Source organism: Protopterus annectens, chromosome 12.part0, assembly GCF_019279795.1.
Source record: "Protopterus annectens isolate FY-2018-M chromosome 12.part0, PAN1.0, whole genome shotgun sequence".
In the NCBI taxonomy this organism is placed as follows: domain Eukaryota; kingdom Metazoa; phylum Chordata; order Ceratodontiformes; family Protopteridae; genus Protopterus; species Protopterus annectens.
In genome coordinates this window covers 1,034,490,983-1,034,517,695 of record NC_056746.1, presented here as the reverse complement: position 1 = coordinate 1,034,517,695, position 26,713 = coordinate 1,034,490,983, and the positions used below count along the sequence as shown (strand labels likewise).

The 26,713-nt window shown below is 47.0% G+C and overlaps 1 protein-coding gene across 1 annotated transcript in view; it reads right to left on the bottom strand.

The window, feature by feature from the left end:
- CSTF1 (cleavage stimulation factor subunit 1) overlaps positions 1–26,713 on the bottom strand; it is a gene marked incomplete in the record, with an annotated part of 503,121 nt that overhangs the window by 302,888 nt on the left and 173,520 nt on the right. The window contains 1 exon segment of the mRNA XM_044090044.1: positions 25,047–25,244. Within this exon segment, the coding sequence (XP_043945979.1) occupies positions 25,047–25,244 (198 nt within the window).

Below are 26,713 nucleotides of genomic sequence, written 5' to 3'. Positions count from 1 at the left end.
ATGTCTTCTGATCACTGTGCCAGTCATGGCTTGTCTAAAGGAAGCCTCCAGTGCATCATAGCCGCATTTTAAGGAATGATTACTGACCTGCTGAATGTTATGTACCATTTCCTGTACAGATTTTTTGTCTAATGGTTCATCCGAGGACAGTTTTTTAGTTAATTGGTCTAACATAAATTCCTGATACTGAAACATGTGGAATTGACAGTTCAAGGCCCTAGCAGAAAGAGTAGCAGAGGTGTAAACTTTTTTACCCCATCTCTCTAAGGCCCTAGATTCCCTTTCTGAGGGGAGGGGGTTTTTGGTAGAAGAAGCTGCTACAGCCTTGGGTCCCTGGGAGATAGTTTCGGGATCTACAAAGGGGGCCTTATACAAATGATAATGTGTGTCCGGAACCCTGTAGTACTTATCGGGCTTAGCAGGGGCCGGAGGAAGAGAATCAGGAGCAGTACAAGCATCATTAAAAGCATCATCCACAACAGTAAGTACTGGAGGAATGGCTAAAGGCCTATGCTGTGGCAAATGCAAAAAGGTTCTAAGCCTTTTCCTAGAGTCTGAAAAATCCTGGCCCTGCCATTGAAATTGTTCCCTCATAGCATGCAAGGTTTCCCCAAAAGAAAATTCCTCAGGCGGAGGGGCAGAAGGAATGGAGTCTTCTGCATTAGAGTCCTCATAAGGAGAAAAGGGGCCCTCTGGAGGGTTTGAATTATCTGATTCATCAGAGGAGCCATCTGAAGAAACTGGCTCAGGGGCTCTACTAGTCCTCTTCTCTGGAGGTGGGAGAGAGGCCCTGTCTGGATGTGGTTGGGATCCCCGGATCAAAGAAATGAGATCCTCTGCTAGACTAAGCATTTGTGAACTAGAGCTAGGCCTGTGAGAGGGGGTCTTAGCAGGCACAGATTTGGTAGTTTTTGCTGCTTTAGCCCTGGCAAAGGCCTTAATCGACATGGATGCAGGAGGCCTAGCAGTTCCACGTGCAGGGGTAGAAATATCCAAAGGGATAGTATCAGATAAATCCTGCGAACCTGCAAGAGCAGGTGGGATTTCCGTAGCAGATTCAGCCTGGCTGGATGAGGCCTCGGTAAGTGGCAAGCTTTCGGCCGAAGAACCGTGGACTCAGTTTCAGCCGAAACCGAGACACTCGCGGTTATTTAACCGCGGTTCGGCGAAACCAAGGACCGAGTGTCGGTCCTTTTCCTTGCGCTTTTTAGAAATTTGCGTAGTCGGAGTATCCGACGGCATAATGTAAGCAAAATCGGAGCCGAAAAACTCTTCAGCAAATTCCGACCGACGTCTAAGCATCCGTCGGTTGAAAGAAGCACAGGCTAGACAAACTGCTACGTCGTGGTCTGGGCCTAAGCAAGGTAAGCAGTAAGAGTGGAAATCTTTATGAGGAATTTGTTTCCCACAAGTTAAACAGTTATTCACTTTTTCTGACATCGGCTGAGGCAAGAAAGAGTCCCCAACGGGGTACTTAGCTTTTTAGAAGTCTTCGGTACTTGTAGTATTAAACTCTGGTTCTGACCGACCGGCACATGCGATCAGCTTGTGCTTCGGGCGCCACGCGGCAAGAAAGACTGGGGAAAATGGCGTCGGCTGATGCCTTTATACCCGAAGAACTGCAGCGATGGCGTCGGGTGAAGTGCGACACCAGCCGAGGCCAGACCCAGACTTTGGAATCCGGCCGACCGAAGGGCTGCCTGACGACAGGACAACCCATTTGTAAGGACTGCAGATGCATCCTTGAAGGACATCTGTACTATGTCCTTCAAGGATGCATCTGCAGTCCTTACAAATGGGTAGAATACCATAGCCAAACTGGGGGAGGAGGAGTAATAAGATTATGGTGTAGTTAAGATCCCTTGCAAAACAGCAGTGGCAAAACCTGCTCGGGATCTGGAGTATAAGGGTAGATTATAATGCTTGGCAAATGTATGCACGGAGCTCCAAGTAGCAGCCTCTAAAATGTCTTTGGTAGCCACTCCTCGTAAAAAAGCTGTGGTAGTGGCTGTAGCCCTTGTAGAGTGAGGTCTGATGTTTTCTGGAGTTTTCTTCCCATGGTAAGAGTAACAAAATCTAATGCAATTTCCTATCCACTTAGAGATTGTCTGTTTTGAAATTGCTTTTCCTTCCATTCCTGTTGCATATGCTACCAGTAGCTGGTCAGTTTTTCTATTGCTCTTGGTCCTGTCCAGGTAGAAACGCAATTGTCTATGTACATCCAAGGTATGTAAATAGAAGTTATGTCCTTACCATAACGTTCCATGTGGAGTGTTCATCTCGCCTTTGTTCTTACACATGGGTTCGGAGCCGATCCTCGGCTCCGTGTCGGCCGCTTGCAAGCTCTGCATCGAGAAGAAGCTCGAGACAATCTAATACCCACAATCCCCCTCTGCCTTTACCTCAGATCTAGTTTGCAAGCAAACCAGTTTCCAGAGAGAGCACACTCATGCTTACATCACATATGCACAGAACTAAGAATCTATATATATATATATATATATATATATAGACACATACACATATATATACATGTCAACTATATACACAACAACTGCAAAGCAGAAGCAGAATGCCCCAGGCCAGGCACCCAAAAACTGAACGTTCTTCCTAAGGGTGGGAGGGTGGGAATGTAAGAACAAAGGCGAGATGAACACTCCACATGGAACGTTATGGTAAGGACATAACTTCTATATGTGATAGTGTTCAATCTCGCCGTTTGTTCTTACACATGGATAGTGTCCCTAGCTCCTTGTTCCTGAGGAACTCACGGAAGGACGTTCTTGAGCACAGTGGAACCAAAGGTTGCCCTGTCCCTAGAAACCTTGTCTACCTTATAATGAGAAATGAATGTATGTGGCTTAGACCAAGTAGCAGCCGCACAAATAGCGTCTAGTGGTAGGCGGGCTGCATGAGCCAGGGATGTAGACACTGACCTTGTGGAATGTCCTTTGGGTTTGTGCAAAAGAGTTTGATTTGAAGAATCATAGACATAGATTATACAATCCGTTAACCACTTAGAAAGAGTTCTTTTAGTAACTACTCCTTTCCTGTTATCAGCAAAGGCCACAAAAGTTGATCAGTTTTTCTGTGATCTTTTGTTCTATCCAAGTAAAACCTTAGCTGTCTGTGAACATCTAATTTGTGCAACATATACTCCATTTTGTTGGAGTGATTCTTGAAGAAGGTGGGTAATTCAATGGACTGATTAATATTATTAATAGAACAAACTTTAGGAAGGAAGGATGAATTAGTTCAAGAGAAACTCTGTCAGAGTGAAAGATCAAATAAGGGTGCTTAATGGAGAGAGCTTGAAGTTCAGATACTCGCCTAGCGGATGTAATGGCTACCAAAAAGAGAGTCTTCCAAGACAAAAATTTCAATGGGCAAGAGGAGGCTGGTTCAAAGGGGGGCAACATTAATTTAGATAACAATAAGTTTAGACTCCAAGGTGACGAGGAGATCTAATTGGTGGTCTAATATGAAAGCCCCTTTTAAAAAGGCTTTACAAAGTCTGTGGGCCATAACAGGAGCCCCACATTCTTCCACATGGAAATTAGAAATGGCAGCCAATTGAACTCTTAATGTGGCAGGAGAAGCACCCTGATGGAACAAGTCTGTTAAAACTCTAATATTTTATTCAAAGGAGCTATAAAAGGATCCACTTGCTGTGTATTCGCCAGAATACAAATCGCTTCCATTTACTAGAATATGTTTTAGTAGTGGAAGCTTTATGAGAAGCCACTAATATATTCTGAACTGCAGGCGAGAGAAGATCAGACCTGGCTAAGTTGGGAATTGGAGCAGCCAAGCTGCTAGATGGAGGGACAAGAGCGCGGGATGGGGAGCCCCTGACGAGTGAGTCAATAGATCTGGCTCTGGGTCCAGTATCCAGGGTCCCCGAATGCAGTGTGTCTTCAGGAAGGGAAACACAATTTGACGAGGCCAGAATGGGGCAATGAGGATTATTGTCCTGTGTAGGTTTCTGGCTTTCTGGAGAAACTTTGATATCAGGGGAAATGGAGGAAATGCGTACAGGAGTCCCGGGGCCAATCGTGAATCAGTGCGTCCCTGGGGACTTCCCCTGGAGGGGGTAATAGGGCAAAGTAGCTCCTGCATTTGGCGTTCATTGGAGACGCAAACAGATCGCAGGAAGGCTGGCCCCACGTGCGAAAAATCTTTTTCGCAACTGAATGTTTTAGGGACCACTCGTGCGGTAACAGAATTGCTCTGCTCAGCCTGTCGACTATGACGTTGGATGACCCCGGGATGTGCGTTGCTATTAGAAAGCGACCCGTGGACTCCGCCCATTGCCAGATTCTCATGGCCTCTCTGCATAGCTGATAGGACTTGGTTCCCCTTGCTTGTTTATGTACCAGACTACCGACATGTTGTCCGTCTGAACTGCAATAGTTCCCAGAGGAAGAAGGGGAGCAAAGTGTTGCAACGCTAGAAACACTGCCCTCAACTCTAGAACATTGATGTGCAGATTGTACTCCAAATTGGTCCATTCGCCTTGGACTGTCTGTCCCTGAAAGATGCCCCCCCACCCTATCAAGGAAGCGTCCGTGGTCACCGTAACTGTAGGCGTAGCACAAATGGTCTCCCCTTGGAAAGGTTGCACGTTTGAAGCCACCAGTTTAGGTGTGTTTTGCATGTGTTCGTTATAAGAATCTCGTGTGTTAGAGGTAGTTGTTGGAACGACCATTGTGCAAACAGTAGCCATTGTAGGACTCTCATGTGCAGCCTTCCCAAGGGTATTGCAATAAGAGAAGCTGACATCAGTCCCAAAACCTTCAGTACCAGTTTTGCTGGGGATTTCCTGGACAAGAGAAGAAGACGTATGTGAGTCTGAAGTGAAAGTATCCTTTCTGGAGGAAGTCTTAGAATTAACTGATGTGTGTTTAATTCCGCTCCTATGAACAAGATACTCTGTGATGGCTGTAGTAAGGATTTTCCGAAGTTTACGGAAATTCCTAGGTGAACACACAGTTGAAGAGTATAGTCTCTGGCCTGTACTAGTTGACGCTGGGTGGTGGCAGAAAGGAGCCAGTCGTCCAGATACGGAAACACCTGGAATCCTTGGCTTCTCAAGTGAGACGCTACCACTGCCATGCATTTGGTGAAGACCCTGGGGGCTGAGGTCAGACCAAAGGGCAGGGCTCGAAAATGAAAGTGACTGGCACCCAGCCGGAAGCAAATGATCTCTGGAAGCCCTGGCCATTTTGATGTGGAAGTATGCATCCTCCAGATCTATAGAGCACATCCAGTCGCCCTTCTGTAAGAATGGAAGGATCGATTGAAGCGTGACCATTCGGAACTTTTCTTTCTTGACGAAGGTATTGAGGTCGCTTAGGTCCAGAATGGGCCTCCAGTCCCCTGTTTTCTTTGGAACTAAAAAGAACCTCGAGTAAGTCCCGAATCCTTGCTGGTCCGCTGGGACTGGTTGGATGACTCTTTTTCTAGCAGCTTTGAAATTTCTATAGCTGCTGGCTCTCGCAGATGGGGCGGTACATCTGGGAGTCTTTTCTTTGGAATGGGATGGGATAGAAAGGGTATATTGTAACCTCTGGTAACCACGCTTTTACCCACTTGTCTGTAGTTATGTTTTGCCAGGCCTGAGGGTATAAAGCTAGCGACCCCGACTGTCTCCAGAGCAGGACAGTCGGGCCTCCTCTCAGGAGTGCTGGAAAGGTTTACCAGGAGTGTATCCCTGTCACCTTGATTCTGCGGACCCCTCTGCCACCAGGGCGTCTTCCACCTCTGCCCCTCCTCTGCCTCTAGAGGGCATCACCCTGTGTGCCTGGGAAAGATCCTTGGGGTTTGAAACCACATTTTTCCACCACGTTGCCCTTTGGGGTGCGGTCTGGTTGGGGTGGAAAACGGACTCCGACAGCAGACAGAGTCTTTCCCTCCTGTTCACACCGGTAAGGGTCTCCTTTACTTTGGGGCCAAAGAGAGTGGCACCGTCAAATGGGCGTTAGTAAAGGAAGACTTGAAGGCTTCCAAATGAACATAAGCGCATCCAGGATTGTCTGTGAAGAGCAATCGCTGAAGCTGCTGCCCTACTCGAACCTTGGCTGCGTAAGAGATCAGCCTCATGGACGAGTTCACAATGGATGTAAGGGTATTAAGTTGCGCTGTCACTTTCTCTGAGACAGCAGCATCTGTAGTACCCTGGAGGGTATCTCCCAACTCTTTGACTAGATCCCTCTGTAGTCGTGTAAAGTGGGTCAAATAGTTCAGGGATCGCATGGAAAAAGCCGCTGAACTAAAAATGCTTCCCATACCTGTCCATAGTCCTAGAATCTTTATTAGGGGATGGACAGATGAGGAAGATTCCGACATCTCCTTTTCGTGGCGCTGCCATCACGATAGCGTCCACTGGAACTCCTTTTGTTAAGTAAGTCTTGTCCTGGGGTGCAGTGATATACTTATTGGGTTTCCTTGGGACTGGTTCCACTGTATCAGGAGCCTCCCACGCCCTTCGAGCAATAAGTTCCATTAATTCGTCGAAGGGCGGAGTGACCCAGGAGGAAGAAGGGCGAGCACCGAATGCCTTCAGCAAGACTGACTCATCCTCAGAAGGGGGGAGGGACTGCCAATCACCTCTCTGTTTCAGGATCTCCAATATGTCAGAAAAAGAGACATATTCTGAAGGTGACTTAGGGGACCCTTCTGACTCATCTAAGTCAGTATCGGATGTCAAGGATTCTTGTGGAGAATCCAAGTGTCTCCTCTTACACAATCTTTTCCTAGGGACTTCTTCGTGGGGAGCATCCGAAGAAGCCTCCGAGGAAGAGGGGGCACCCTCCAGGGGTGGCTGAGACACCGGTGCTCGACGCTTGGGATGTGGCCGTGGGTGCAGAGGAGGATAACGGCCCTTTATGGGGAGGAGAGGTTGCTTCTACTGATGTGGTTGTCTGGGTAGACAACACCTTCCTCATCAGATCGAAAGCCCCCGGGGCCCGAGTCGAAGAATCTCCCGGTTCCGAAGAAATGGGAAGAATCTCCAAAACAGGCACCGAAGGCATCGACCCCGAGGACGGAGCCGAATCGATCCGCCGAGGCCCGAGGGAAGGGTCGGAACCAAACGCCGGTTCGACTCTCGGCCCCGGAACCAAGGACAGATCGTCGGCCCGAGACTCCGGGTCCGACGGAGTCGAGGTGAGAGGAACAGACCGAGAGAAGGACGGTTCTGGACCCGAGGGCTCCACAATCAGAAGATCAACCTCCTCCGGCTCCAAAGACTCGATAGGTCTCGGAGGAGGAATGGATGGAGACAATGGGAGGCCTTCAAGTTTCGACACCAACTGGGTGGAAACTGAAATAAGTTTGGATAGGGCCGAATGCTCCAATAACTTCTGCACCACACGATCCACATCGACATCGGAGAGCTTAGAAGAACGGGTCGAAGGAATCGAAGACGGAGCCGACCTCAATAGAGTCGAGGGAGGGAGCTCCATCACCGGTTCCAAGACTCGAGGCTCAGGAACCGATACCAGTTGAACACTCGCCCAAGTCTGTGGAACCGGTGATCTAACTTTACTCGAAGAGCTCGGAGCCGATGACTTGGGCTCCGACGTCTTCGATTCCTTCGAGGATTTGGATGCCTGGTCTGAAGCATCCAGAGCCTCCTGAAAGGAAGGTTTTAACAACCCTCTGTCCATGGGTTTCCTGCGCCTATCTGTCATGACCCTCCCACTAAAAGAGTGACAAATAGAACAGTCCTCTTGTAAGTGGAGAGGGCCAAGACAGTAGACACAGGAACTATGGTTGTCAGTAACTGACATTTTTTGGCCACACTGACAACGCTTAAAGCCTGATTTAATTTTGTCAGACATTTTTCAGTAGAGAAAAGTCAAGTCCAGTATAAAAGACAAATCCAATGTAAAGAAGTCAAATCCGATGGGTATGTCAGTCCGGTTGCCAAATTTAGAAGGGGGTAGTAGGCCCCGAAAACTCTAACCAGATAAATTTAATTTAACGGTACCGAGAATTCTACCTACACACTCTCATACACTAAGTATACCTAAAGGTACTATCAGAACAACTTTTTCTAAAATATAACAAAAAAAATAAGTTATATCTTATCTGAAGATGCTCGAGCTAGCTCCCAGCGATGCGAACGCAGCAGCGGCAAACTAGATCTGAGGTAAAGGCAGAGGGGGATTGTGGGTATTAGATTGTCTCGAGCTTCTTCTCGATGCAGAGCTTGCAAGCGGCCGACACGGAGCCGAGGATCGGCTCCGAACCCATGTGTAAGAACAAACGGCGAGATTGAACACTATCACATCAGTCTTTCTCCTTTGTTCTGTGGGTTGGGGAAGAATGTAGGCAGGTGGATAGCTTGGTTTAAAGATACCCTGGAGACCACCTTTGGCATAAAAGTAGGATTAGTTCTCATGGACACTCTATCTTGATGGAAGATAAGGAAGGGCTGTACTGCCATTAATGCCTGTAGTTCAGAAACCCTTCTTGCTGAAGTGATTGCAAGCAGGAAAGCAGTTTTCCATGATAAGTACTGTAATTCTGCTGTTGCTGCTGGCTCGAAAGGAGGGAGTGTCAACTTTTCTAGCACAAAGTTCAAGTCCCATGCGGGCAATGGTGGCTTCCTAGGTGGCTTTACATTTTTGATTCCTCTCAGAAACTGCCTGAGCAGAGGATGTGAGAAGACTGGAGGGTCCATGTTGTATTCTGCTGAAATAGCTGATGCATGAATCTTAATGGAAGAATAGGACAGGCCATTGTGGAAGAGCTCTGCCAAGTATTCCAGGATGTTAGCTATGTTTACCAGTGACACATTTTCTCCTTTTGCTGCACTCCAAATGAGATATCTTTTCCATTTTGCTGAATATTTTTTTCTTGTTGACGGTCTGCGAGCCTCCAAGGTAATGTCTTTAACCCTTTGAGATAAATCTGGGTTATTTTGTCTTATGCAATGTTCCAGGCAGCCAGCTGCAGTGTTTTTAGGTTTGGATGCAGGGTTTTGAAGTTGTTCTGTGTTAACAGTAAGGGAACTAGGGGCAGAGGCCATATTTGTTCCCGAGACGTACTCCTCAGTAATGGGTACCAATGCTGCCTCGGCCAGTCTGGAGCTATCAGGATGATCCTTGGACAGTCTTCTTTGATCTTCAATACCACCTTGTGCATCAAAGGAAGAGGTGGGAATGCATATGCTGTCAGGTTTTTCCAACTGAAAGATAGGGAGTCCACCTTCCAAGCAAGTGGGTGGTATGCCCTCGTGCAGAATTTTTTCAATTGGTGGTTGTGTGGGGATGCAAATAAGTCTATTTCTGGTAGTCCCCATTTCCCTGTAATGGTTTTGAAGATGTCTGGATGCAGCATCCATTCGTGGGCATCCGTGGTAGTTCTGCTTAGGATGTCTGCTAGTATATTTTCATTTCCTGGTACAAATATTGCTTGTAACTGAATGTTGAAGCTCAGGGCCACATTCCAGAGGTCCATTGCCATCCGGCATAGAGGGTATGAATGCGTGCCTCCCTGTTTGTTGATGTACCACATAACTGTGGTGTTGTCCGTCCTTATCAGCAATTGACCCTGTCGAAGAAATGGTATGAATGTCTGAATTGCCAGTTTTACTGCCAGCATCTCCTTTTGATTTATGTGTAGGTGCAGCTGGTCTTGAGTCCATAAGCCTTGTATGCACTTGTCCAACATGTGTGCCCCCCAACCGAGGTCTGAGGCGTCCGTTGTGATGGTCTGGCTTGGTTGATGTCTGTGGAAGGGCAGTCCTTTGTTTGATTGACAGGCCTGAGCCCACCATTGGAATTCTTGCTTCAGGCATGGAATTATTGGAATTCGGGTTTCTAGGCTGTGCTTGTGCTGAGACCATAAATTCCTTAGGTACCACTGTAACTTTCTCATATGTAGTCTGGCATGTGGAATCAATATTATGCAGGATGCCATGTAACCCAGGGCTTGCAGGACTTTTCTTGCTGTTAGCTGGTTCTGCTTTGTTAATGCCATGAAGTAGAGAGGGAGGTGCTTCGGTTTTTCTACTGTTAGGAATGCCATTTGGTTTTATGTGTCCAGCTCTGCACCCAAGAAGGTTATCCTTTGGGATGGTATCAGCCTTGACTTTTTTATATTGACTGTGTATCCCAGGGCTTGCAGTAGATGAATGATCTTTTTCAAATCTTTTGTTAATTTGTTTTTGTTGTCCGCTTGTAACAGGCAGTCGTCCAGGTAAGGGTAAATTTGAATTCCCTGAAGCCTGCAATGAGCCATTACTGATGCCAGGCATTTCGTGAATACTCTGGGCGCAGTAGATAAGCCAAAGGGCAATGCTGAGAATTGATAATGCTCTGATCCTGCAAGAAATCTGAGGTATCTTCTGCAATTTGGTCGTATGGGGACGTGCAGGTATGCCTCCTTGAGATCTAGAGTTACCAGCCAAGACTCCTTGCCCAGCATGGGAAGAAGCTGCTGTAGGGTCAGCATTTTGAATTTTGGAACAATGAGGTATGTGTTTAGAGCGGACAGGTCTAGAATAGGTCTCCATTGGTTTTCTTTTCTTGGTACCAGGAAGAGTCTGGAGTAAAATCCTTGCCCCTGTTCCATAGACGGTATCCTTTCTATAGCTCTCATCCTTAGTAAGTGATTTATTTGTTGTAGAGCTTCTGTTTTCTGATTTGGAGGTAGGTTTGGCATTCCTCTCTTCCTTGGTAGAGTATGGAAGTGAAACCTGTAACCTTGGTCTATTGTCTGTAAAATCCATTTGTCTCCTGTGATGTAGTGCCAGTTTACTGAAAATAAGGCTAGCTTTCCGCCTAAGGGTGCTTCTAGTTGTTCCCTGGTAGGCGGTGCCAGAGCCAAGTCACTGTGATTGCCCTGTTGGGATCCCCGGATCAAAGAAATGAGATCCTCTGCTAGACTAAGCATTTGAGAACTAGAGCTAGGCCTGTGAGAGGGGGTCTTAGCAGGCACAGTTTTGGTAGATTTTGCTGCTTTAGCCCTGGCAAAAGCCTTAATCGACATGGATGCAGGGGGCCTAGCAGCTCCACGTGCAGGAGCAGAAATATCTAAAGGAATAGTATCAGATAAATCCTGTGAACCTGCAAGAGCAGGTGGGATTTCAGTAGCAGATTCAGCCATGCTGGATGAGGCCTCGGTAGGAGGTAAGCTTTCGGCCGAAGGAAGAACCGTGGACTCGGTTTCAGCCGAAACCGAGACACTTTCATGTTAGCTTAACCGCGGTTTCGGCCGAAACCGCGGACCGCGAGTGTCGGTCCTTTTCCTTGCGCTTTTTAGTTATTTGCGGAGTCGGAGTTTCCGACGGCATAATGTAAGCAAAAGCGGAGCCGAAAAACTCCTCAGCAAATTCCGACCAACATCTAAGCGTCAGTCGGTTGAAAGAAGCACAGGCTAGACAAGCTGCTACGTCGTGGTGTGGGCCTAAACAAGGTAGGCAGTAAGAGTGGAAATCTTTATGAGGTATTTGTTTCCCACAAGTTAAACAGTTATTCACTTTTTCTGACATCGGCTGAGGCAAGAAAGAGTCCCCAACGGGGTACTTAGCTTTTCAGAAGTCTTCTGTAGTAGTAATCTCTGGTTCTGAATGACCGGCACTTGCGAACAGCTTCTGCTTCGGGCGCCACGCGGCAAGAAAGACTGAGGAAAATGGCGTCGGCTGATACCTTTATACCCGAAGAACTGCAGCTATGATGTCGGGTGAAGTGCGACATCAGCCGAGGCCAGACCCAGACTTTGGAATCCGGCCGACCGAAGGGCTGCCTGACGACAGGACAACCCATTTGTAAGGACTGCAGATGCATCCTTGAAGGACATGGATAATATTCCTGCTGAGGTCATTTTGAGGAAGAGGAAGAAAGGAAAGCTTCAAACCTCCTTTGGCTCTTGCTCTAGGTGAAGATGCTTCTGACGAATGACAACTCTTCAATGCTTTTTTTCTTTCAACACCTAATACTTCTAAACAGCAATGCAACAATTGCTAATACCACCAAAAGTACAGTTTTGTACCTACCATAAATGTAGATGTCCGATAGGTATGCATCTGAAGTCCTAACATATGGGTTGTCCTGCCTCAGGCAGCCCTTCGGTCGGCCGGATTCCAAAGTCTGGGTCTGGCCTCGGCTGATGTCGCACTTCACCCGACGTCATAGCTGCTGTTTGTCGGGTATAAAGGCATCAGCCGACGCCATTTTCCTCAGTGTTTCTTGCCCCAGATGCCAGGTGCCTTCTAGGAAGGCTAAATTTGGATAAATACAAATAATTCCAAACAGTAGAGAGCAAACAATAGGAAAATATATATCCAGATATATACATATATACAAACAAATACACCATAATAGATTCCCCCAGCTAGCTAAAAGAGGGGTAAATACCCTAGGAATACCACAGAGGGGAAGGAGGGTGGGTAATCCTGACTGCAGATGCATACCTATCGGACATCTACATTTATGGTAGGTACAAAACTGTACTATGTCCTTCAAGGATGCCTCTGCAGTCCTAACATATGGGTAGAATACCATAGCCAAACTGGGGGAGGAGACACTAAGATAAAGATGGTGTAGTTAAGATCCCTTGCAAAACAGCAGTTGCAAAACCTGCTCGGGATCTAGAGTATAAGGGTAGATTATAATGCTTGGCAAATGTATGCACGGAGCTCCAAGTAGCAGCTTCTAAAATGTCTTTGGTAGCCACTCCTCGTAGGAAAGCTGTAGTGGTGGCTGTAGCTCTTGTGGAATGAGGTCTGATGTTATCAGGAGTTGTCTTTCCATGAAAAGAATAGCAAAATCGAATGCAATTTCCTATCCATTTTGAGATTGTCTGTTTTGAAATTGCTTTTCCTTGCATTCCTGTTGCATATGCTACCAGAAGCTGGTCAGTTTTTCTGCTGGTCTTAGTTCTGTCCAGATAGTAACGTAATTGTCTGTGTACATCCAAGGTATGTAGCAGTCTTTCCCCCCTGTTCTGTGGATTGGGGAAGAATGTAGGTAAATGAATCGCTTGGTTCAATGATACTCTTGAGACCACTTTTGGCATAAAGGTAGGGTTAGTTCTCAGAGAGACTCTGTCCTGATGGAAGATAAAGAAGGGTTGTACTGCCATTAATGCCTGTAACTCAGATACCCTTCTTGCTGAAGTAATTGCTAGCAGGAAAGCAGTTTTCCAAGACAAGAATTGTAATTCTGCTGTTGCTGCTGGTTCAAAAGGGGGAAGTGTTAACTTTTCCAGCACAAAGTTGAGATCCCATGTAGGTAAAGGTGGTTTCCTTGGAGGTTTTACATTTTTGATTCCTCTCAAGAACTGCCTGAGTAGAGGATGAGAGAAGACAGGAGGATCCATGTTGTATTCTGCTGAAATTGCTGATGCATGAATCTTAATGGAAGAGTAAGACAGGCCATTGTGGAACAGTTCTGCTAAATATTCCAGGATGTGTGCTATGTTTGCCAATGAGACATTTTCTCCCTTTGCTGCACTCCAAATGAGGTATCTTTTCCACTTGGCTGAATAAGTCTTCCTTGTGGAGGGTAGGCGTGCTTCCAGGATAATGTCCTTAACCCTCTGAGATAAACCTGGGTTATTTTGTTTTATGCAATATTCCAGGCAGCTAGCTGCAGTGTTTTCAAGTTTGGATGTAGGATCTTGTAGTTGTCCTTTGTTAGTAGTAAGGGGCATAGAGGTAGAGGCCATGCGTGTGTCCGAGACATGCTCCTCAGTAGCGGGTATCAATGTTGCCTCGGCCAGTCTGGAGCTATCAGAATTACCCTTGGCTGATCCTCTCTGATCTTCAGTAGAACTTTGTACATCAAGGGTAGAGGTGGAAATGCATATGCTATCAGGTTTTTCCAGCTGAAGGAAAGGGAGTCCACCCTCCAAGCAAGTGGGTGGTATGCTCTTGTGCAGAATTTCTTCAATTGGTGGTTGTGTGGGGAGGCGAACAGGTCTATTTGTGGTAGTCCCCATTTCTTTGTTATGGCTTTGAAGACATCTGGATGCAGCATCCATTCGTGAGCATCCGTGGTAGTTCTGCTTAAAGTGTCTGCTAGAGAGTTTTCTTTTCCTGGTACAAATCTGGCCTGAAGTTGAATGTTGAGATTCAGGGCCACATTCCACAGGTCCATTGCCATCCGGCATAGAGGATATGAATGTGTACCTCCCTGTTTGTTGATGTACCACATGACTGTGGTATTGTCCGTCCTTATCAGCAGATGACCCTGTTGAAGGAGTGGTCTGAATGCCTGGATCGCATGTTTCACTGCCAGCATCTCCTTTAGATTTATGTGTAAATTCAGCTGGTCTTGAGTCCATGGGCCTTGTATACACTTGTCCACCATGTGCGCCCCCCATCCTAGGTCTGAGGCGTCCGTGGTGATGGTTTGGCTTGGATGAGGTTTGTGGAAAGGCAATCCTCTGTTCAACCGACAGGCCTGAGCCCACCACAGGAATTCTTGCTTCAGGCATGGGATTATTGGAATCTGGGCTTCTAAACTGTGCTTGTGTTGAGACCACACATTCCTTAGGTACCTTATGCAATCTGACATGCGGAACCAATATTATGCAGGATGCCATGTAACCCAGGGCTTGCAGGACTTTCCTTGCAGTAAGCTGAGTTTGTGTTGTTAATGTCATGAAGTAGACTGGTAGTTGCTTCTGTTTTTCTTCTGTGAGAAAAGCCATTTGAGTTGATGTATCCAGTTCTGCACCCAAGAATGTTATCCTTTGGGATGGTACTAGTCTTGACTTTTGCATGTTGACCGTGTCACCCAAGGCTTGCAACAGCTGTATGACATTTTCCAAATCTTTTGTTAATTTTTCCTTGTTGTCCGCTTGTATTAGGCAGTCGTCCAGGTATGGGTAAATTTGAATTCCCTGAAGCCTGCAATGAGCAATTACTGATGCCAGGCATTTCGTGAATACTCTGGGCGCAGTAGATAAGCCAAAGGGCAATGCTGAGAATTGATAATGCTCTGATCCTGCAAGAAATCTGAGGTGTCTTCTGCAATCTGGTCGTATAGGGACGTGCAGGTATGCCTCCTTGAGATCTAGAGTCACCAGCCAAGACTCCTTGCCCAGCATGGGAAGAAGTTGCTGGAGGGTCAGCATTTTGAATTTTGGCACAATGAGGTATGTGTTCAGTGTGGACAAGTCGAGAATTGGTCTCCATTGATTTTCTTTTCTTGGTACAAGGAAAAGCCTGGAGTAAAATCCATGGCCTTGTTCCATAGGCGGTACCTTTTCTATAGCTCTCATCCTTAGTAAGTTGTTGATTTGTCTTAGAGCGTCTGTTTTTTGGCTTGGTGGTAGGTTTGGCATTCCTCTCTTTTTTGGCAGAGTGTGGAAGTGAAACCTGTAGCCCTTGTCTATTGTTTGTAAAGTCCATTTGTCTCCTGTGATGTGATGCCAGTTGTCGGAAAATAAGGCTAGCTTTCCGCCCAAGGGTGCGTCCAGTTGTTCCCTGGTAGGCGGAACCAGAGCCAAGTCATTGTGTCTGCCCTGTGGAAGTGGTTGTAGTTGAATCTGTGGCAGTACTTCTCTGGTTGGTAGGTTGCCACTGACGTCCCCTGTAGGCACCCCTAGACTGACCTCTGCCTCTTGGGCATCTATTTCTGCCTCTCTGTGCTCTGGAGTTGTCTGGAAAAGACCAATTCTTCGAAGGCCAATTTCTGCTAAACCTCGGAGGTTGGACCTGTAAGAATTCCTTGACTGTTTGGACAGATTTTGCTTTTTCTTCCACCTTCTTTAGAACCTCCTGTGCAGGGGAGCCAAACAAACTTTGTTTCTCCATGGGAGCATCTAGGAGTTTTGACTTAACATGGTCTGGTAAGGATTGTTCTTTTAACCAGGCATGCCTTCGAATCACTGCTCCAGTCATAGCTGATCTAAAGGAAGCCTCCAGTGCATCATAGCCACATTTTAAAAAATGGTTACTGACCTGCTGAGAGTTATGTACCAAATCCTGAAGGGACTTGCAGTCTATAGGTTCAGGGGAGGACAGTTTTTTATTTAGCTGGTCTAACAAAAATTCCTGGTACTGAATCATGTGAAATTGACAGTTTAAGGCCCTGGCCGAAAGAGTAGCAGAAGTATAAACCTTTTTACCCCATCTCTCTAATGCTCTAGATTCCCTTTCAGAGGGAAGAGAGTTTTTGGAAGAGGCAGCTGCCACACCTTTAGGGCCCTGTGAAATGGTTTCAGAGTCTGCAACAGGAGCCTTATACAAATGGTAGTGTGTGTCCGGAACCCTATAATATCTGTCAGGCTTGGCAGGGGCCGGAGGAAGAGAATCAGGGGCAGTACAGGCATCATTATAAGCATCATCAACAACTGTTAGTACTGGAGGAATGGCTAAAGGCCTATGCTGTGGTAAGTGTAAAAAAGTCAGCCTTTTCCTTGAATCTGAAAAATCCTGGCCCTGCCATTGGAAGTGTTCCCTCATAGCATGTAAGGTTTCCCCAAAAGAAAATTCTTCAGGAGGGGAAGCAGAAGGAATGGAGTCTTCTGCATCAGAATCCTCATAAGGAGAATATGGGCCTTCGTGAGGGTCTGAGTCATCCGAGGAATAGTCTGTAGAGACAGGTTCCGGGGGTTCAGTCCTAGGCCTCTTATCTGGAGGGGGCTGAGAGGCCCTGTCTGGGTGAGGTTGGGATCCCCTGATCAAAGAAATGAGATCCTCAGCCATGCTGAGTATTTGGGAAGTAGAGGTAGGCCTTTGTGAGGGAGTTTTAGCAGGTAAGGCCTTAAAAGATTTAGCTGCTTTAGCCCTGGCAAAAGCCTTGATAGACATAGATGCAGGGGGTCTAGCAGCCCCACGTGCAGGGGTAGATATGTCTAAAGGAATAGTGTCTGACAAATCCTGGGTGCCTGCTTCTGGAGCAGTAAATTCAGTAGCAGATTCAGCCATGCTGTGTGAGGCCTCGGCTTTCGGAGGCATGCTTTCGGCCGAAGGAAGAACCGAGGGCTCGGTTTCAGCCGAAACCGAGACACTCGCGGTTGGCCTAACCGCTGTTTCAGCCGAAACCGCGGACCGCGAGTGTCGGCCCTTTTCCTTGCGCTTTTTAACTATTTCAGTAGTCGGAGTCTCCGACGGCATTTTGTATGCAAAAGCAGGACCAAAAAACTCCTCTGCAAACTCCGACCGACGTCTAAGCGTCCGTCGGTTGAAGGAAGCACAGGCTAGACAAGCTGATACGTCGTGGTCTGGGCCTAAGCAAGGAAGGCAGTAAGAGTGGAAATCCTTATGAGGTATTTGTTTCCCACAAGTTAAACAATTATTTACTTTGTCTGACATCGGCTGAGGCAAGAAAGAGTCCCTAACGGGGTACTTAGCTATTTAGAAGTCTTCGTTGTAGTAGAAATCTCTGGATCTGACCGACCAGCACTTGCGAACAGCTTCTGCTTCGGGCACCGCGCGGCAAGAAAGACTGAGGAAAATGGCGTCGGCTGATGCCTTTATACCCGACAAACAGCAGCTATGACGTCGGGTGAAGTGCGACATCAGCAGAGGCCAGACCCAGACTTTGGAATCCGGCCGACCGAAGGGCTGCCTGAGGCAGGACAACCCATATGTTAGGACTGCAGATGCATCCTTGAAGGACATCAATCTATTTGCCTGCTCTAAGCGATGTGCATTTGCCACAAATACACTTACCAATTAAGCACTGAATGCAGGTAAGCAAAGCATAAACAAACAGAAACAAGGATATGAAATTTGCTTAATTTTGCCTGAAATTATAAAGACAGCCTAATTCATGAAAAGTGACAAAAGAGCCAAAACTTCATCCTGCAAAATAAAAAAAAATAAATAAATAAAAAAGTAACCTGGAGCCATTCATCACATCAAGCTTCTTTCCTAGTAGGAAAGGAACAGAAAAGTGGGCTTAAGACAGGTACTATAACTTTTAGTTATGTACTCACCATAACTTCAGATGTTTGGGATCCATCTCGCCTACATTCTGACTGATGGGTTCGGAGCCGATCCCTCGGCTCCGACTAGGCACGCTTATGCTATAGAGCGAGGCCTCTAATTGGCTGAGCTATCTTTATCCCAGGATGCACCACCACTAATCCCCCAGATCTTCTTTGTCCGCATTCATGCACACATGCACAGCTTGTTTATATAACATTGATAGATGTTTCAAGATGAAACAACAGGATTCGGACCTTCTGATATCCTCTGATCTCCAAGGAAGGGGGAAGGAGGGTGGGTTATTAGGAATGTAGATGGATCCCAAACATCTGAAGTTATGGTGAGTACATAACTAAAAGATGTTATGTGATCCTATCTCGCCTACATTCTGACTGATGGGACAGCGTCCCTAGCACCTAAATCCCGGGTGGCTCATTGGAAAACACTCCTGAGCACTGTGGAACCAAATGAAGCTCGTCCTCTAGATGCCACATCTAATTTGTAGTGGGAAATGAAGGTGTGCGGGGAAGACCATGAAGCCGCAGCACAAATGTCACCAATAGCAAGCTTAGAATGAAATGCTACCGAAGTAGCCATAGCCCTTGTAGAATGAGCCTTGACAGAGTTGGTAAGCTCTTTGTTAGAATAAATATAAGCTTGAGTAATACAGTCCCTGATCCATTTGGCAATAGTGACCTTTGTGACAGCGTTACCCAATTTGTTTTCTGCAAAGGATACAAACAACTGATCTGTTTTCCTTGATTGTTTGGTCCTATCTAAATAAAAACGTAACTGTCTGTGGACATCTAGTGTGTGGAAAATAAACTCCGCTTTATTGGAGTATTTTGGGAAAAACTGGAAGCTCTAACGATTGTTGCAAGCATAAAGTAGAACAAACTTTAGGAACAAAAGAAGGATTTGGTCTGAGGGATACCCTGTCTGTATGAAAAACCAAGTACGGGGGTTTCACTGACAAAGCTTGAAGTTCTGAAACTCTTCTGGCTGAAGTAATCGCCACTAGAAAGGCTGTCTTCCATGATAGAAACTTTAGATCACAGGTAGCTGCCGGTTCAAAGGGAAAAGAAGTCAAGGCACGCAACACTATATCGAGATCCCATGGAGGTGCAGGATGAGAAATCGGAGGTCTTAATAGAGCAGCACCTTTCAAGAAGGTCTTACACAATCTGTTGCTCATTAAAGGTGGGTCTATGGATTCATGAAAATTAGAAATTGCTGCCAATTGTACTTTGATGGTAGAAACTGAAGAGCCTTGATTGAAAAGAGAGGTCAGGAATTTTAGTACTTCTGCCACGGGAGTAGAAATGGGGTCCAGGCCCCGGAGTTGAGCCCAAATAGAAAACCTTTTCCATTTGCTAGAATACAGTTTCTTTGTAGCAGACTTGTGGGCTGAAGATAATATGTGCACAACATCTGGATCCAGTGTATGACTCCTGACTATCGCCGGAAGAGGAGGAGCCAGGTCAATTTTAAGGTGTGTAGGGACTGGTGTAATAGTCCCGACTGATGAATCAGTAGGTCTGGGACCTGGTCCAGGAACCATGGACCTTCCAGAGCATGTTTCAAGGTAGGGAAACCACACTTGACGAGGCCAGTAAGGAGCAATTAAGATCATCTTGCTCCCTAAGAGAGATGCCTTTGAATCACCCTGGGGAGGAGAGGAACTGGAGGGAAGGCATAAAGCAGGCCGGTGGGCCAAGGATGGACTAATGCGTCCATGGGGCTCTTCCCGAGCCGGGTTAGGAGAAAAATTCTTTGCACTGTGATTCAGAGGAGTCAAGAGGTCGCAACACGAACTCCCCATTCGCTGAAAATCTGCCTTGTAACTGTCGATTCAGAGACCATTCGTGAGGAGAGAGGATGGTTCTGCTCAACCTGTCGGCTATGACATTGGACTTGCCCGAATGTGAGTAGCCACTAGGAAGCGCTATCGAGACTGCCCATTCCCAAACTCTCATGGCTTCTCTGCTAAGAGGATAGGATCTGGTCCCTCCCTGTTTGTTCAGGTACCAGACAACTGACATGTTGTCTGAGTGAACAGCAATTACTCCCTGAGGGAGATAATCGTGAAGGGCTCGAAGGGACAGGAGTACTGCCCTCATTTCTAGGATGTTGATGTGAAGAGGGGTCTCTTCCGGGTGCCATTTGCCTTGGACTGACCTGCCCAGGGAATGCCCCCCCACCCCATCTGGGAGGCGTCCGTGGTCAAAGTGGCCGCCGGAGGAGGAAGAACAAAGGGTCATCCCTGATCCAAATTGGAGGACACTAGCCACCAGCGAAGGTCCCGTTTGCAAGATTCCGTGATCCATATGAGGTGATTGAGAGGGAGTTCCTGAAAGGACCACTGAGTTGAAAGAAGCCACTGGAGGATTCTCATGTGCAACCTTGCCAAGGGAACTAGCAGAACCATGGCAGACATGGATCCCAATAGCTGCAGGACCATTCTGGCTGGGGCTTTGGACCTGGGGAGTAAGGCTCGAACTTGATTTTGAATGGTTTGAATTCTGTCTGTAGGTAGATAGACCCGCATCTGGTTTGAATCTATCTCTACCCCTATGAATCTTATTCTTTGAGATGGCCGCAACACAGACTTTGGCCAATTGAAGGCGATTCCAAGGGAATTTCCCAGTGATATAGTGGCTTGTAGACTCCGCAGAAGTAGATGCTTGGAGGTGGCAGTTAGGAGCCAGTCGTCTAGGTACGGAAACACCTGGAATCCTAGACTTCTCAGGTGAGCAGTCACTACTGCCAAGCATTTGGTGAACACCCTGGGGGCTGTGGTGAGACCAAAGGGCAGCGCACGGAACTGAAAATGACTGCCTCCTAGGCTGAAGCGCAGATGTCTCCTGGACGTTTGATGTATTCTGATATGATAATACGCGTCCTTGAGATCTATGGATCACATCCAAACACCCTTCTCCAACAATGGGAGAATAGTTTGTAGAGTGACCATTCGGAACTTGGACTTCCTGACTGAACGGTTTAGGATGCTTAGGTCCAAAATGGGCCTCAAGTCCCCGGTCTTTTGGCACCAAAAGAATCTTGAGTAAGTCCCTAATCCGATCTGGTCTGCGGGACTGGTTGGATGACTCCTTTTTGCAGCAGCTTTGAAATTTCTGAGGCTGCGTATCCCGCTGACTGGGTGGCGGGTCCGGGATTTTTTGGACTGAGGGGGCGAGAGAATGGGATGGAGTAACCTCCGGCAATAATCCGGCACCCATCGGTCCTGAGTGATCCCTTCCCAGGCCTTCAGGTGCTTCGAACGACCCCGACTGGCTCGAGCAGCACAGCCGGGCAATCCCTCAAGGACTATGAAAGGCTGAAGAGCCACGAAAGGACTCAAGGGTCTCCAGTGTTGCGAGGGCCTCTGCCGCCTCTGGGACGGCGTCTTCCGATGAATTTCCTCCTCTGCCTCTGGAGGGGAACCTTCCTGCTGAGAGGGGTAAGACTTCTGAGATCTACGAACCACATCTTCCATCCTCTTTTAGCCTTGGGATAAGGCCGAAAGGGAGTGGAAAATCGTGCCCCTCACGGCAGTCAGAGTCTTACCCTCCTGTTCACAGCGGGTAAGTGTGTCTTTACCTTGGGTCCAAACAGGGAGGACCCATCAAAGGCCGGCAAATGAAGACTTAAAGGCCTCCGAGAAATGACACAGGCTGAGCCAGGCTTGTCTCCGTAGAGCAATGCCTGTACCTGCCGCTCTATCGCCTTCGCCGCATATGAAATGAGCCTCATGGACGAGTTGAAATGGACGACATTGTAGCCAGCTGAGATCCAACCGTCTGGGCCAGTTCCTCAGGCAGGTTACCTAAGAGGGTATCGGATAGCTCCTTAATCAGATCCCTCTGAAATCTCGTAAAGTGCGTCAGGTAGTTCAAAGACCTCAGTGTAAAGGCCGCTGAACTAAGGGTGCGCTTACCGTACTGATCCATGCTCCTAGACTCCTTATTAGGAGGATGGACGGACGTAGAAGCCTCTGCTACATCTTGCTGGGTAGCAGATGCCACCACCATAGCATCTACCTCCACACCTTTCATAAGGAACTCTCTATCCGGGGGGGGGGAGCCGAGAGAAATTTGTTCGGACGAGCGGGCACCGGTTCCACAGAGTCTGGGTGTTCCCACGCCCTTCGACAGATCAAATCCAAGAGCTCGTCGAAGGGCGGAGACGCCCAGGAGACGGAGGGCTGAGCCCCGAAGGCCTTCAGGAACACCGACTCATCAGCAGAGGGAGGTTTGGACTGCCAGCCGCCTCGTTGTTTTAGGGCTTCTAGGATGTCTGCAAAGGAGACATCATCCGAGGACGACTTGGAGGACCCCTCTGCATCATCGAGATCAGTGTCAGATGTCAAAGACTCGTCAGGGGAGTCAACGTGCTTCCTCTTGCACGTTCTCTTCCTGGGAGGTTCCTCAGAAGAGGCTTCAGAAGGACCTCCAGGAGGGGGAGAAACCCCAGCGGGGGTAACCTGAGGCCCAGGGGCTCCGCTGTCTACGGACAGGGGGACTGCCAACGACCCAGTCTCCAAATGTAGGGAAGGAGCTGGGGAAACTGTGGAGGGTAGCCAAGAAAGATTTGGCTAAAGCACTCCTCATAGCCCTGAAGGCGGGACCACCAGAATCCTGGGAGGGTCCCCCCTCCGTGGCCACGACAGTGGATGGTACTCCCGCCGCCGACGCACCAAGAGGGAGACCTGGGACCGAAAGCATCAATCCCGAAGCCTCCCCCCCAGGGCCGAAGGAAGAAGTCCGTGCACTGAACTCCGACCCAAGAGCCGGAGTAGGAGCAAGGGTCGGGCCCGACCCTAACACCTCCACTGGTTCCACCAGCACCTGCTCCAATGGTGCCGAAGCTGTTGGAGGAGGAAATACAGAAGGGAGGGACCATCGGCCCGGCCATATGGGCTGGAGCCGAAACCATCTTTGGAACACCGGAGACTGGAAGAGTCGGGAGCACCCTGTCGATGTCCGAATCAGACATCTTGGATGATCTCGAGGATACCGATCGGGCCAACCTATTTCTCCATCGGCTCAAGGGCTCGGGACCGGCTCAAATGACTCAACAATTATCGGCTCCGAGGAAACTTTCAAGGAAATTTCCCTCTGTGCGGATAAGGACTTCAGCTCCGAGGGGGAAGAGTCTGAGCCGATGACCCTTATCCGCTCCAATATCAGTGGAGCCGATGAGGGTGACCCGCCTCTCGATGCCCCAGACCTCGGCTCCGAAACCAGAGGGGTCGAGGCTGGAGGCATCGAGGCAGACCGTTCCACCTCGCCCAAGTCCGTGGAGCCGATGGAGAAGTCTGCTTAGTTTTCTTAGCGGTCGGTTCCGACTGACTGGTCGGAGCCGACGCTTTCCTCTTTTCGGAGAGGAAGATAAAGCCTCCTCGAAGGAAGGCTTGATTAATCCTTTGAGGATTAATTTGTTTTTCCTCTCCTGGAGGACTCTGGAGGAAAACGCATGGCATACACTGCACGATTCTTGCAGATGTTTTGCACCTAGACAATAGACGCACGAGGAGTGGTCGTCCGTTATGGACATTTTGAAGCCACACCTCGTGCACTTTTTAAACCCGGAGGGTTTATGCTCTTTAGACATAATCAGACTAAAAAAGATAACCACAAGTAAACAGCAAAGGGTTTGACACACAAGAACCAAAATATAAATGTCACTGGATTAGTGTTAAATATTTAAACTAAAGAACTTTTTTTTTTTTTTTTTTTTTTTTACACAAGATTTAAAGAGAAAGGGAGAAAAAGAGGGTCAAGACCCTCTAACTTAAACGGGTACTTGACCCACACACAACTACTAAGGTAGCAGTAATCACAGGGGAAGGCCCCTCTAACTTAAACGGGAACCTTCTCTGACAGGAAAAAACACGAAAATTTCAACCAATTTCCTCAAAAAACACTCGTACACAAAGAATAGCCGTTAAAACAGCTTTTGGTTTTAAATGAAGCAAATACTGACAGGAAAAAAGCCTAATAATAGTACTTAGCCCAGCCAATGTTGAGACCACGTCCAAGCTCTGTAAGCGGCAAACGAGATCTGGGGGATTAGTGGTGGTGCATCCTGGGATAAAGATAGCTCAGCCAATTAGAGGCCTCGCTCTATAGCATAAGCGTGCCGAGTCGGAGCCGAGGGATCGGCTCCGAACCCATCAGTCAGAATGTAGGCGAGATAGGATCACATAACATCTGTAGGTTTTATTGCCACAGAGTACAATGACAAGCCTGATCAGTTCTAAACCTCAATTTGTCCTACTGCCTGCAACTCAAGTCCTACCAGTCTTAAAACTGGAACTCTACAAAACTACTATGTTTCTATCAAATTTCTAGACACCTATACTTTTGGTATCCTTCTCCTGAACAAGACTTATTACCAACATAATGAAAACTAACACAGGGTGCCAATGATCTGCAAAAAACATTTCTCACTGTGGCACACCTCCCACAAGAAAATGTTAATTCCTCACACGTTCATCACACGTCACTGACCGATTCCATTCAGTTTATTAAAAAAATCCATTCTCAAAATAATAAAGTAATTTAACAAAGGCAACAAAACAAAGTTATCACAAAATGGTATTTCAAGCAACACATGCAAATTACTCAAATGATGTCTGATTGATATCTAAGCAACCAAAGTGCAGATGTCCTCCACTCCCACAAGCGCATAAGAAATCATATTACAGATGTGTCTCAGTTCTGAACACGACTACCTCCTCTACTAGCCAGGAATTAAAATCCATTCCTGACCCCAGTGTGTCTACAGTGCAAGTAACAAATGACCTTAATCCCTAGCCCTGTTGGGTTTTACTTAAAGTTAGCAATTCTTACTAAAATAATGCCTTGTTATTCCTAGTAATTAAAAAAAAATACCATTTAAATCCTAGGGTCTTTATTTTGTACAGCTAACAAGTCTACAACCTTAAAAAAGATACCATTTGTCTAGCGTTAGCCTAAAATGCTGCCACTGTACTGCTGAGTTGTATAAATTTGTGTGCCTGCCTATGCTACACATCAAATCTAGCTAAATATCTGCTGCTCTACAACTTTTTAAATGCTGCTAACCTTATTACTATTACACATGAGGCCACTGCCATGGGATTCACTACTTGCCTGTTACTACTAACCTGAATGTATTTGAAGGCTCTTTTGGCAGAAGGTTTTGAATAGTCAAACAATTTAAGAGTATAATCTCGTGAACCAGAAGCCAGAATCTGCTCAGAAGGATGAAAAGCCAGGCAGGTGACCTCATCGACATGGTCATAGAGTGTTCGGATCACTGGATGGTTCTCCATGTTCTGCTGTGCAGTTTCGTTCATCATTACCTTAAAAATGAAAAAAAAAACTGTGATCAATTCAATGTCTCAAATTATTTGAAATAATGCAAGTCTGTATATTATGTCAAAAACCTAGCTCTCCTCCTTACCTAAAATAAGTGGGTGAAGGCGTCTGACAGACTAACCTAATGAGCAAATCCACTAAGGGTGCTGTAGCTGCCTATCTTCAGTGGCGCTCACTCCTGCTGCAATAAATAGGGCTAATGGGCTAAAGTGAATATGGGGTATAATCATACATATAATATTACAAGAAAAGTACAGTTTTGTACCTACCATAAATGTAGATGTTCGAGTGTTCACCCTGCTGCAGTCATCACACTTGGGTTATCCTGCCGTCAGGCGGTCCCGCAGTCGGCCTGAATTCCAAAGTCTTGGTCCGGCGTCGGTTGCTGTCGCTTCTTCCCTGACGTCAGAGAGCCAGGGGTATATAAGAGGCATCCAACGCCATTTTCTTCAGTTTTTCTTGCCCCAGATATGGCAGGTGCCCCGAATAGGTAGGCAATATATATACGTGTATATATATATATATATATATATATATATATATATATATATATATATAGATAGCTATATAAAAATAAAACAATACCTTCAGGCACAAGCAAATACACCACAGAGGTTGTATAGGATAGAGTGGTATAGATAAGTTCAGCTAGTTCAAAGGGGATGGAGGGAGGGTAACCTGGACTGCAGCAGGGTGAACACTCGAACATCTACATTTATGGTAGGTACAAAACTGTACTATGTTCATTGTGTTACCCTGCTGCAGTCATCACACTTGGGTTGAATCCCAAAGCTAAGGATGGGTGGTGGAGTTAAACAGGGTTAGAAGAAGCTAGTAGGCCCTGCGAAACTGCAGTGGCAAAACCAGCCCTAGTCTTAGAATATAGAGGTAAGTGATAGTGTTTGGTGAAGGTGTGCACTGAACTCCAGGTTGCAGCTTCCAGAATATCCTTGGTTGGCACTCCCCTGAGAAAGGCTACTGATGTAGCTGTAGCCCTGGTGGAGTGGGACCTAATGTTAGCAGGTACCAGTTTCCCATGATGCGTGTAGCAGAAACGTATACTATACCCTAGCCATTTAGAAATGGTCTGTTTTGAGACAGCTTTTCCTTGTGATCCTGCAGCATAGGTTACAAAGAGCTGGTCAGATTTCCTGAAAGCCTTAGTTTTATCCAAGTAGTAACGTAATTGCCTGTGAATGTCCAAAGAGTGCAGGAGTCTTTCTCCTTTGTTCTGGAGATTTGGGAAAAAGGTGGGCAAATGAATGGTTTGGTCTAGGGCCACACTGGATACCACCTTTGGCATAAAGGAAGGGTTAGTTCGTAGACAGACTCTGTCTTGATGAAAAATGAGGAAAGGCTCCACTGCCATTAGCGCCTGTAGCTCTGAGACTCTTCTAGCTGAGGTTACTGCTAGTAGCAGGGCAGTTTTCCATGAAAGAAATTTTAAATCAGC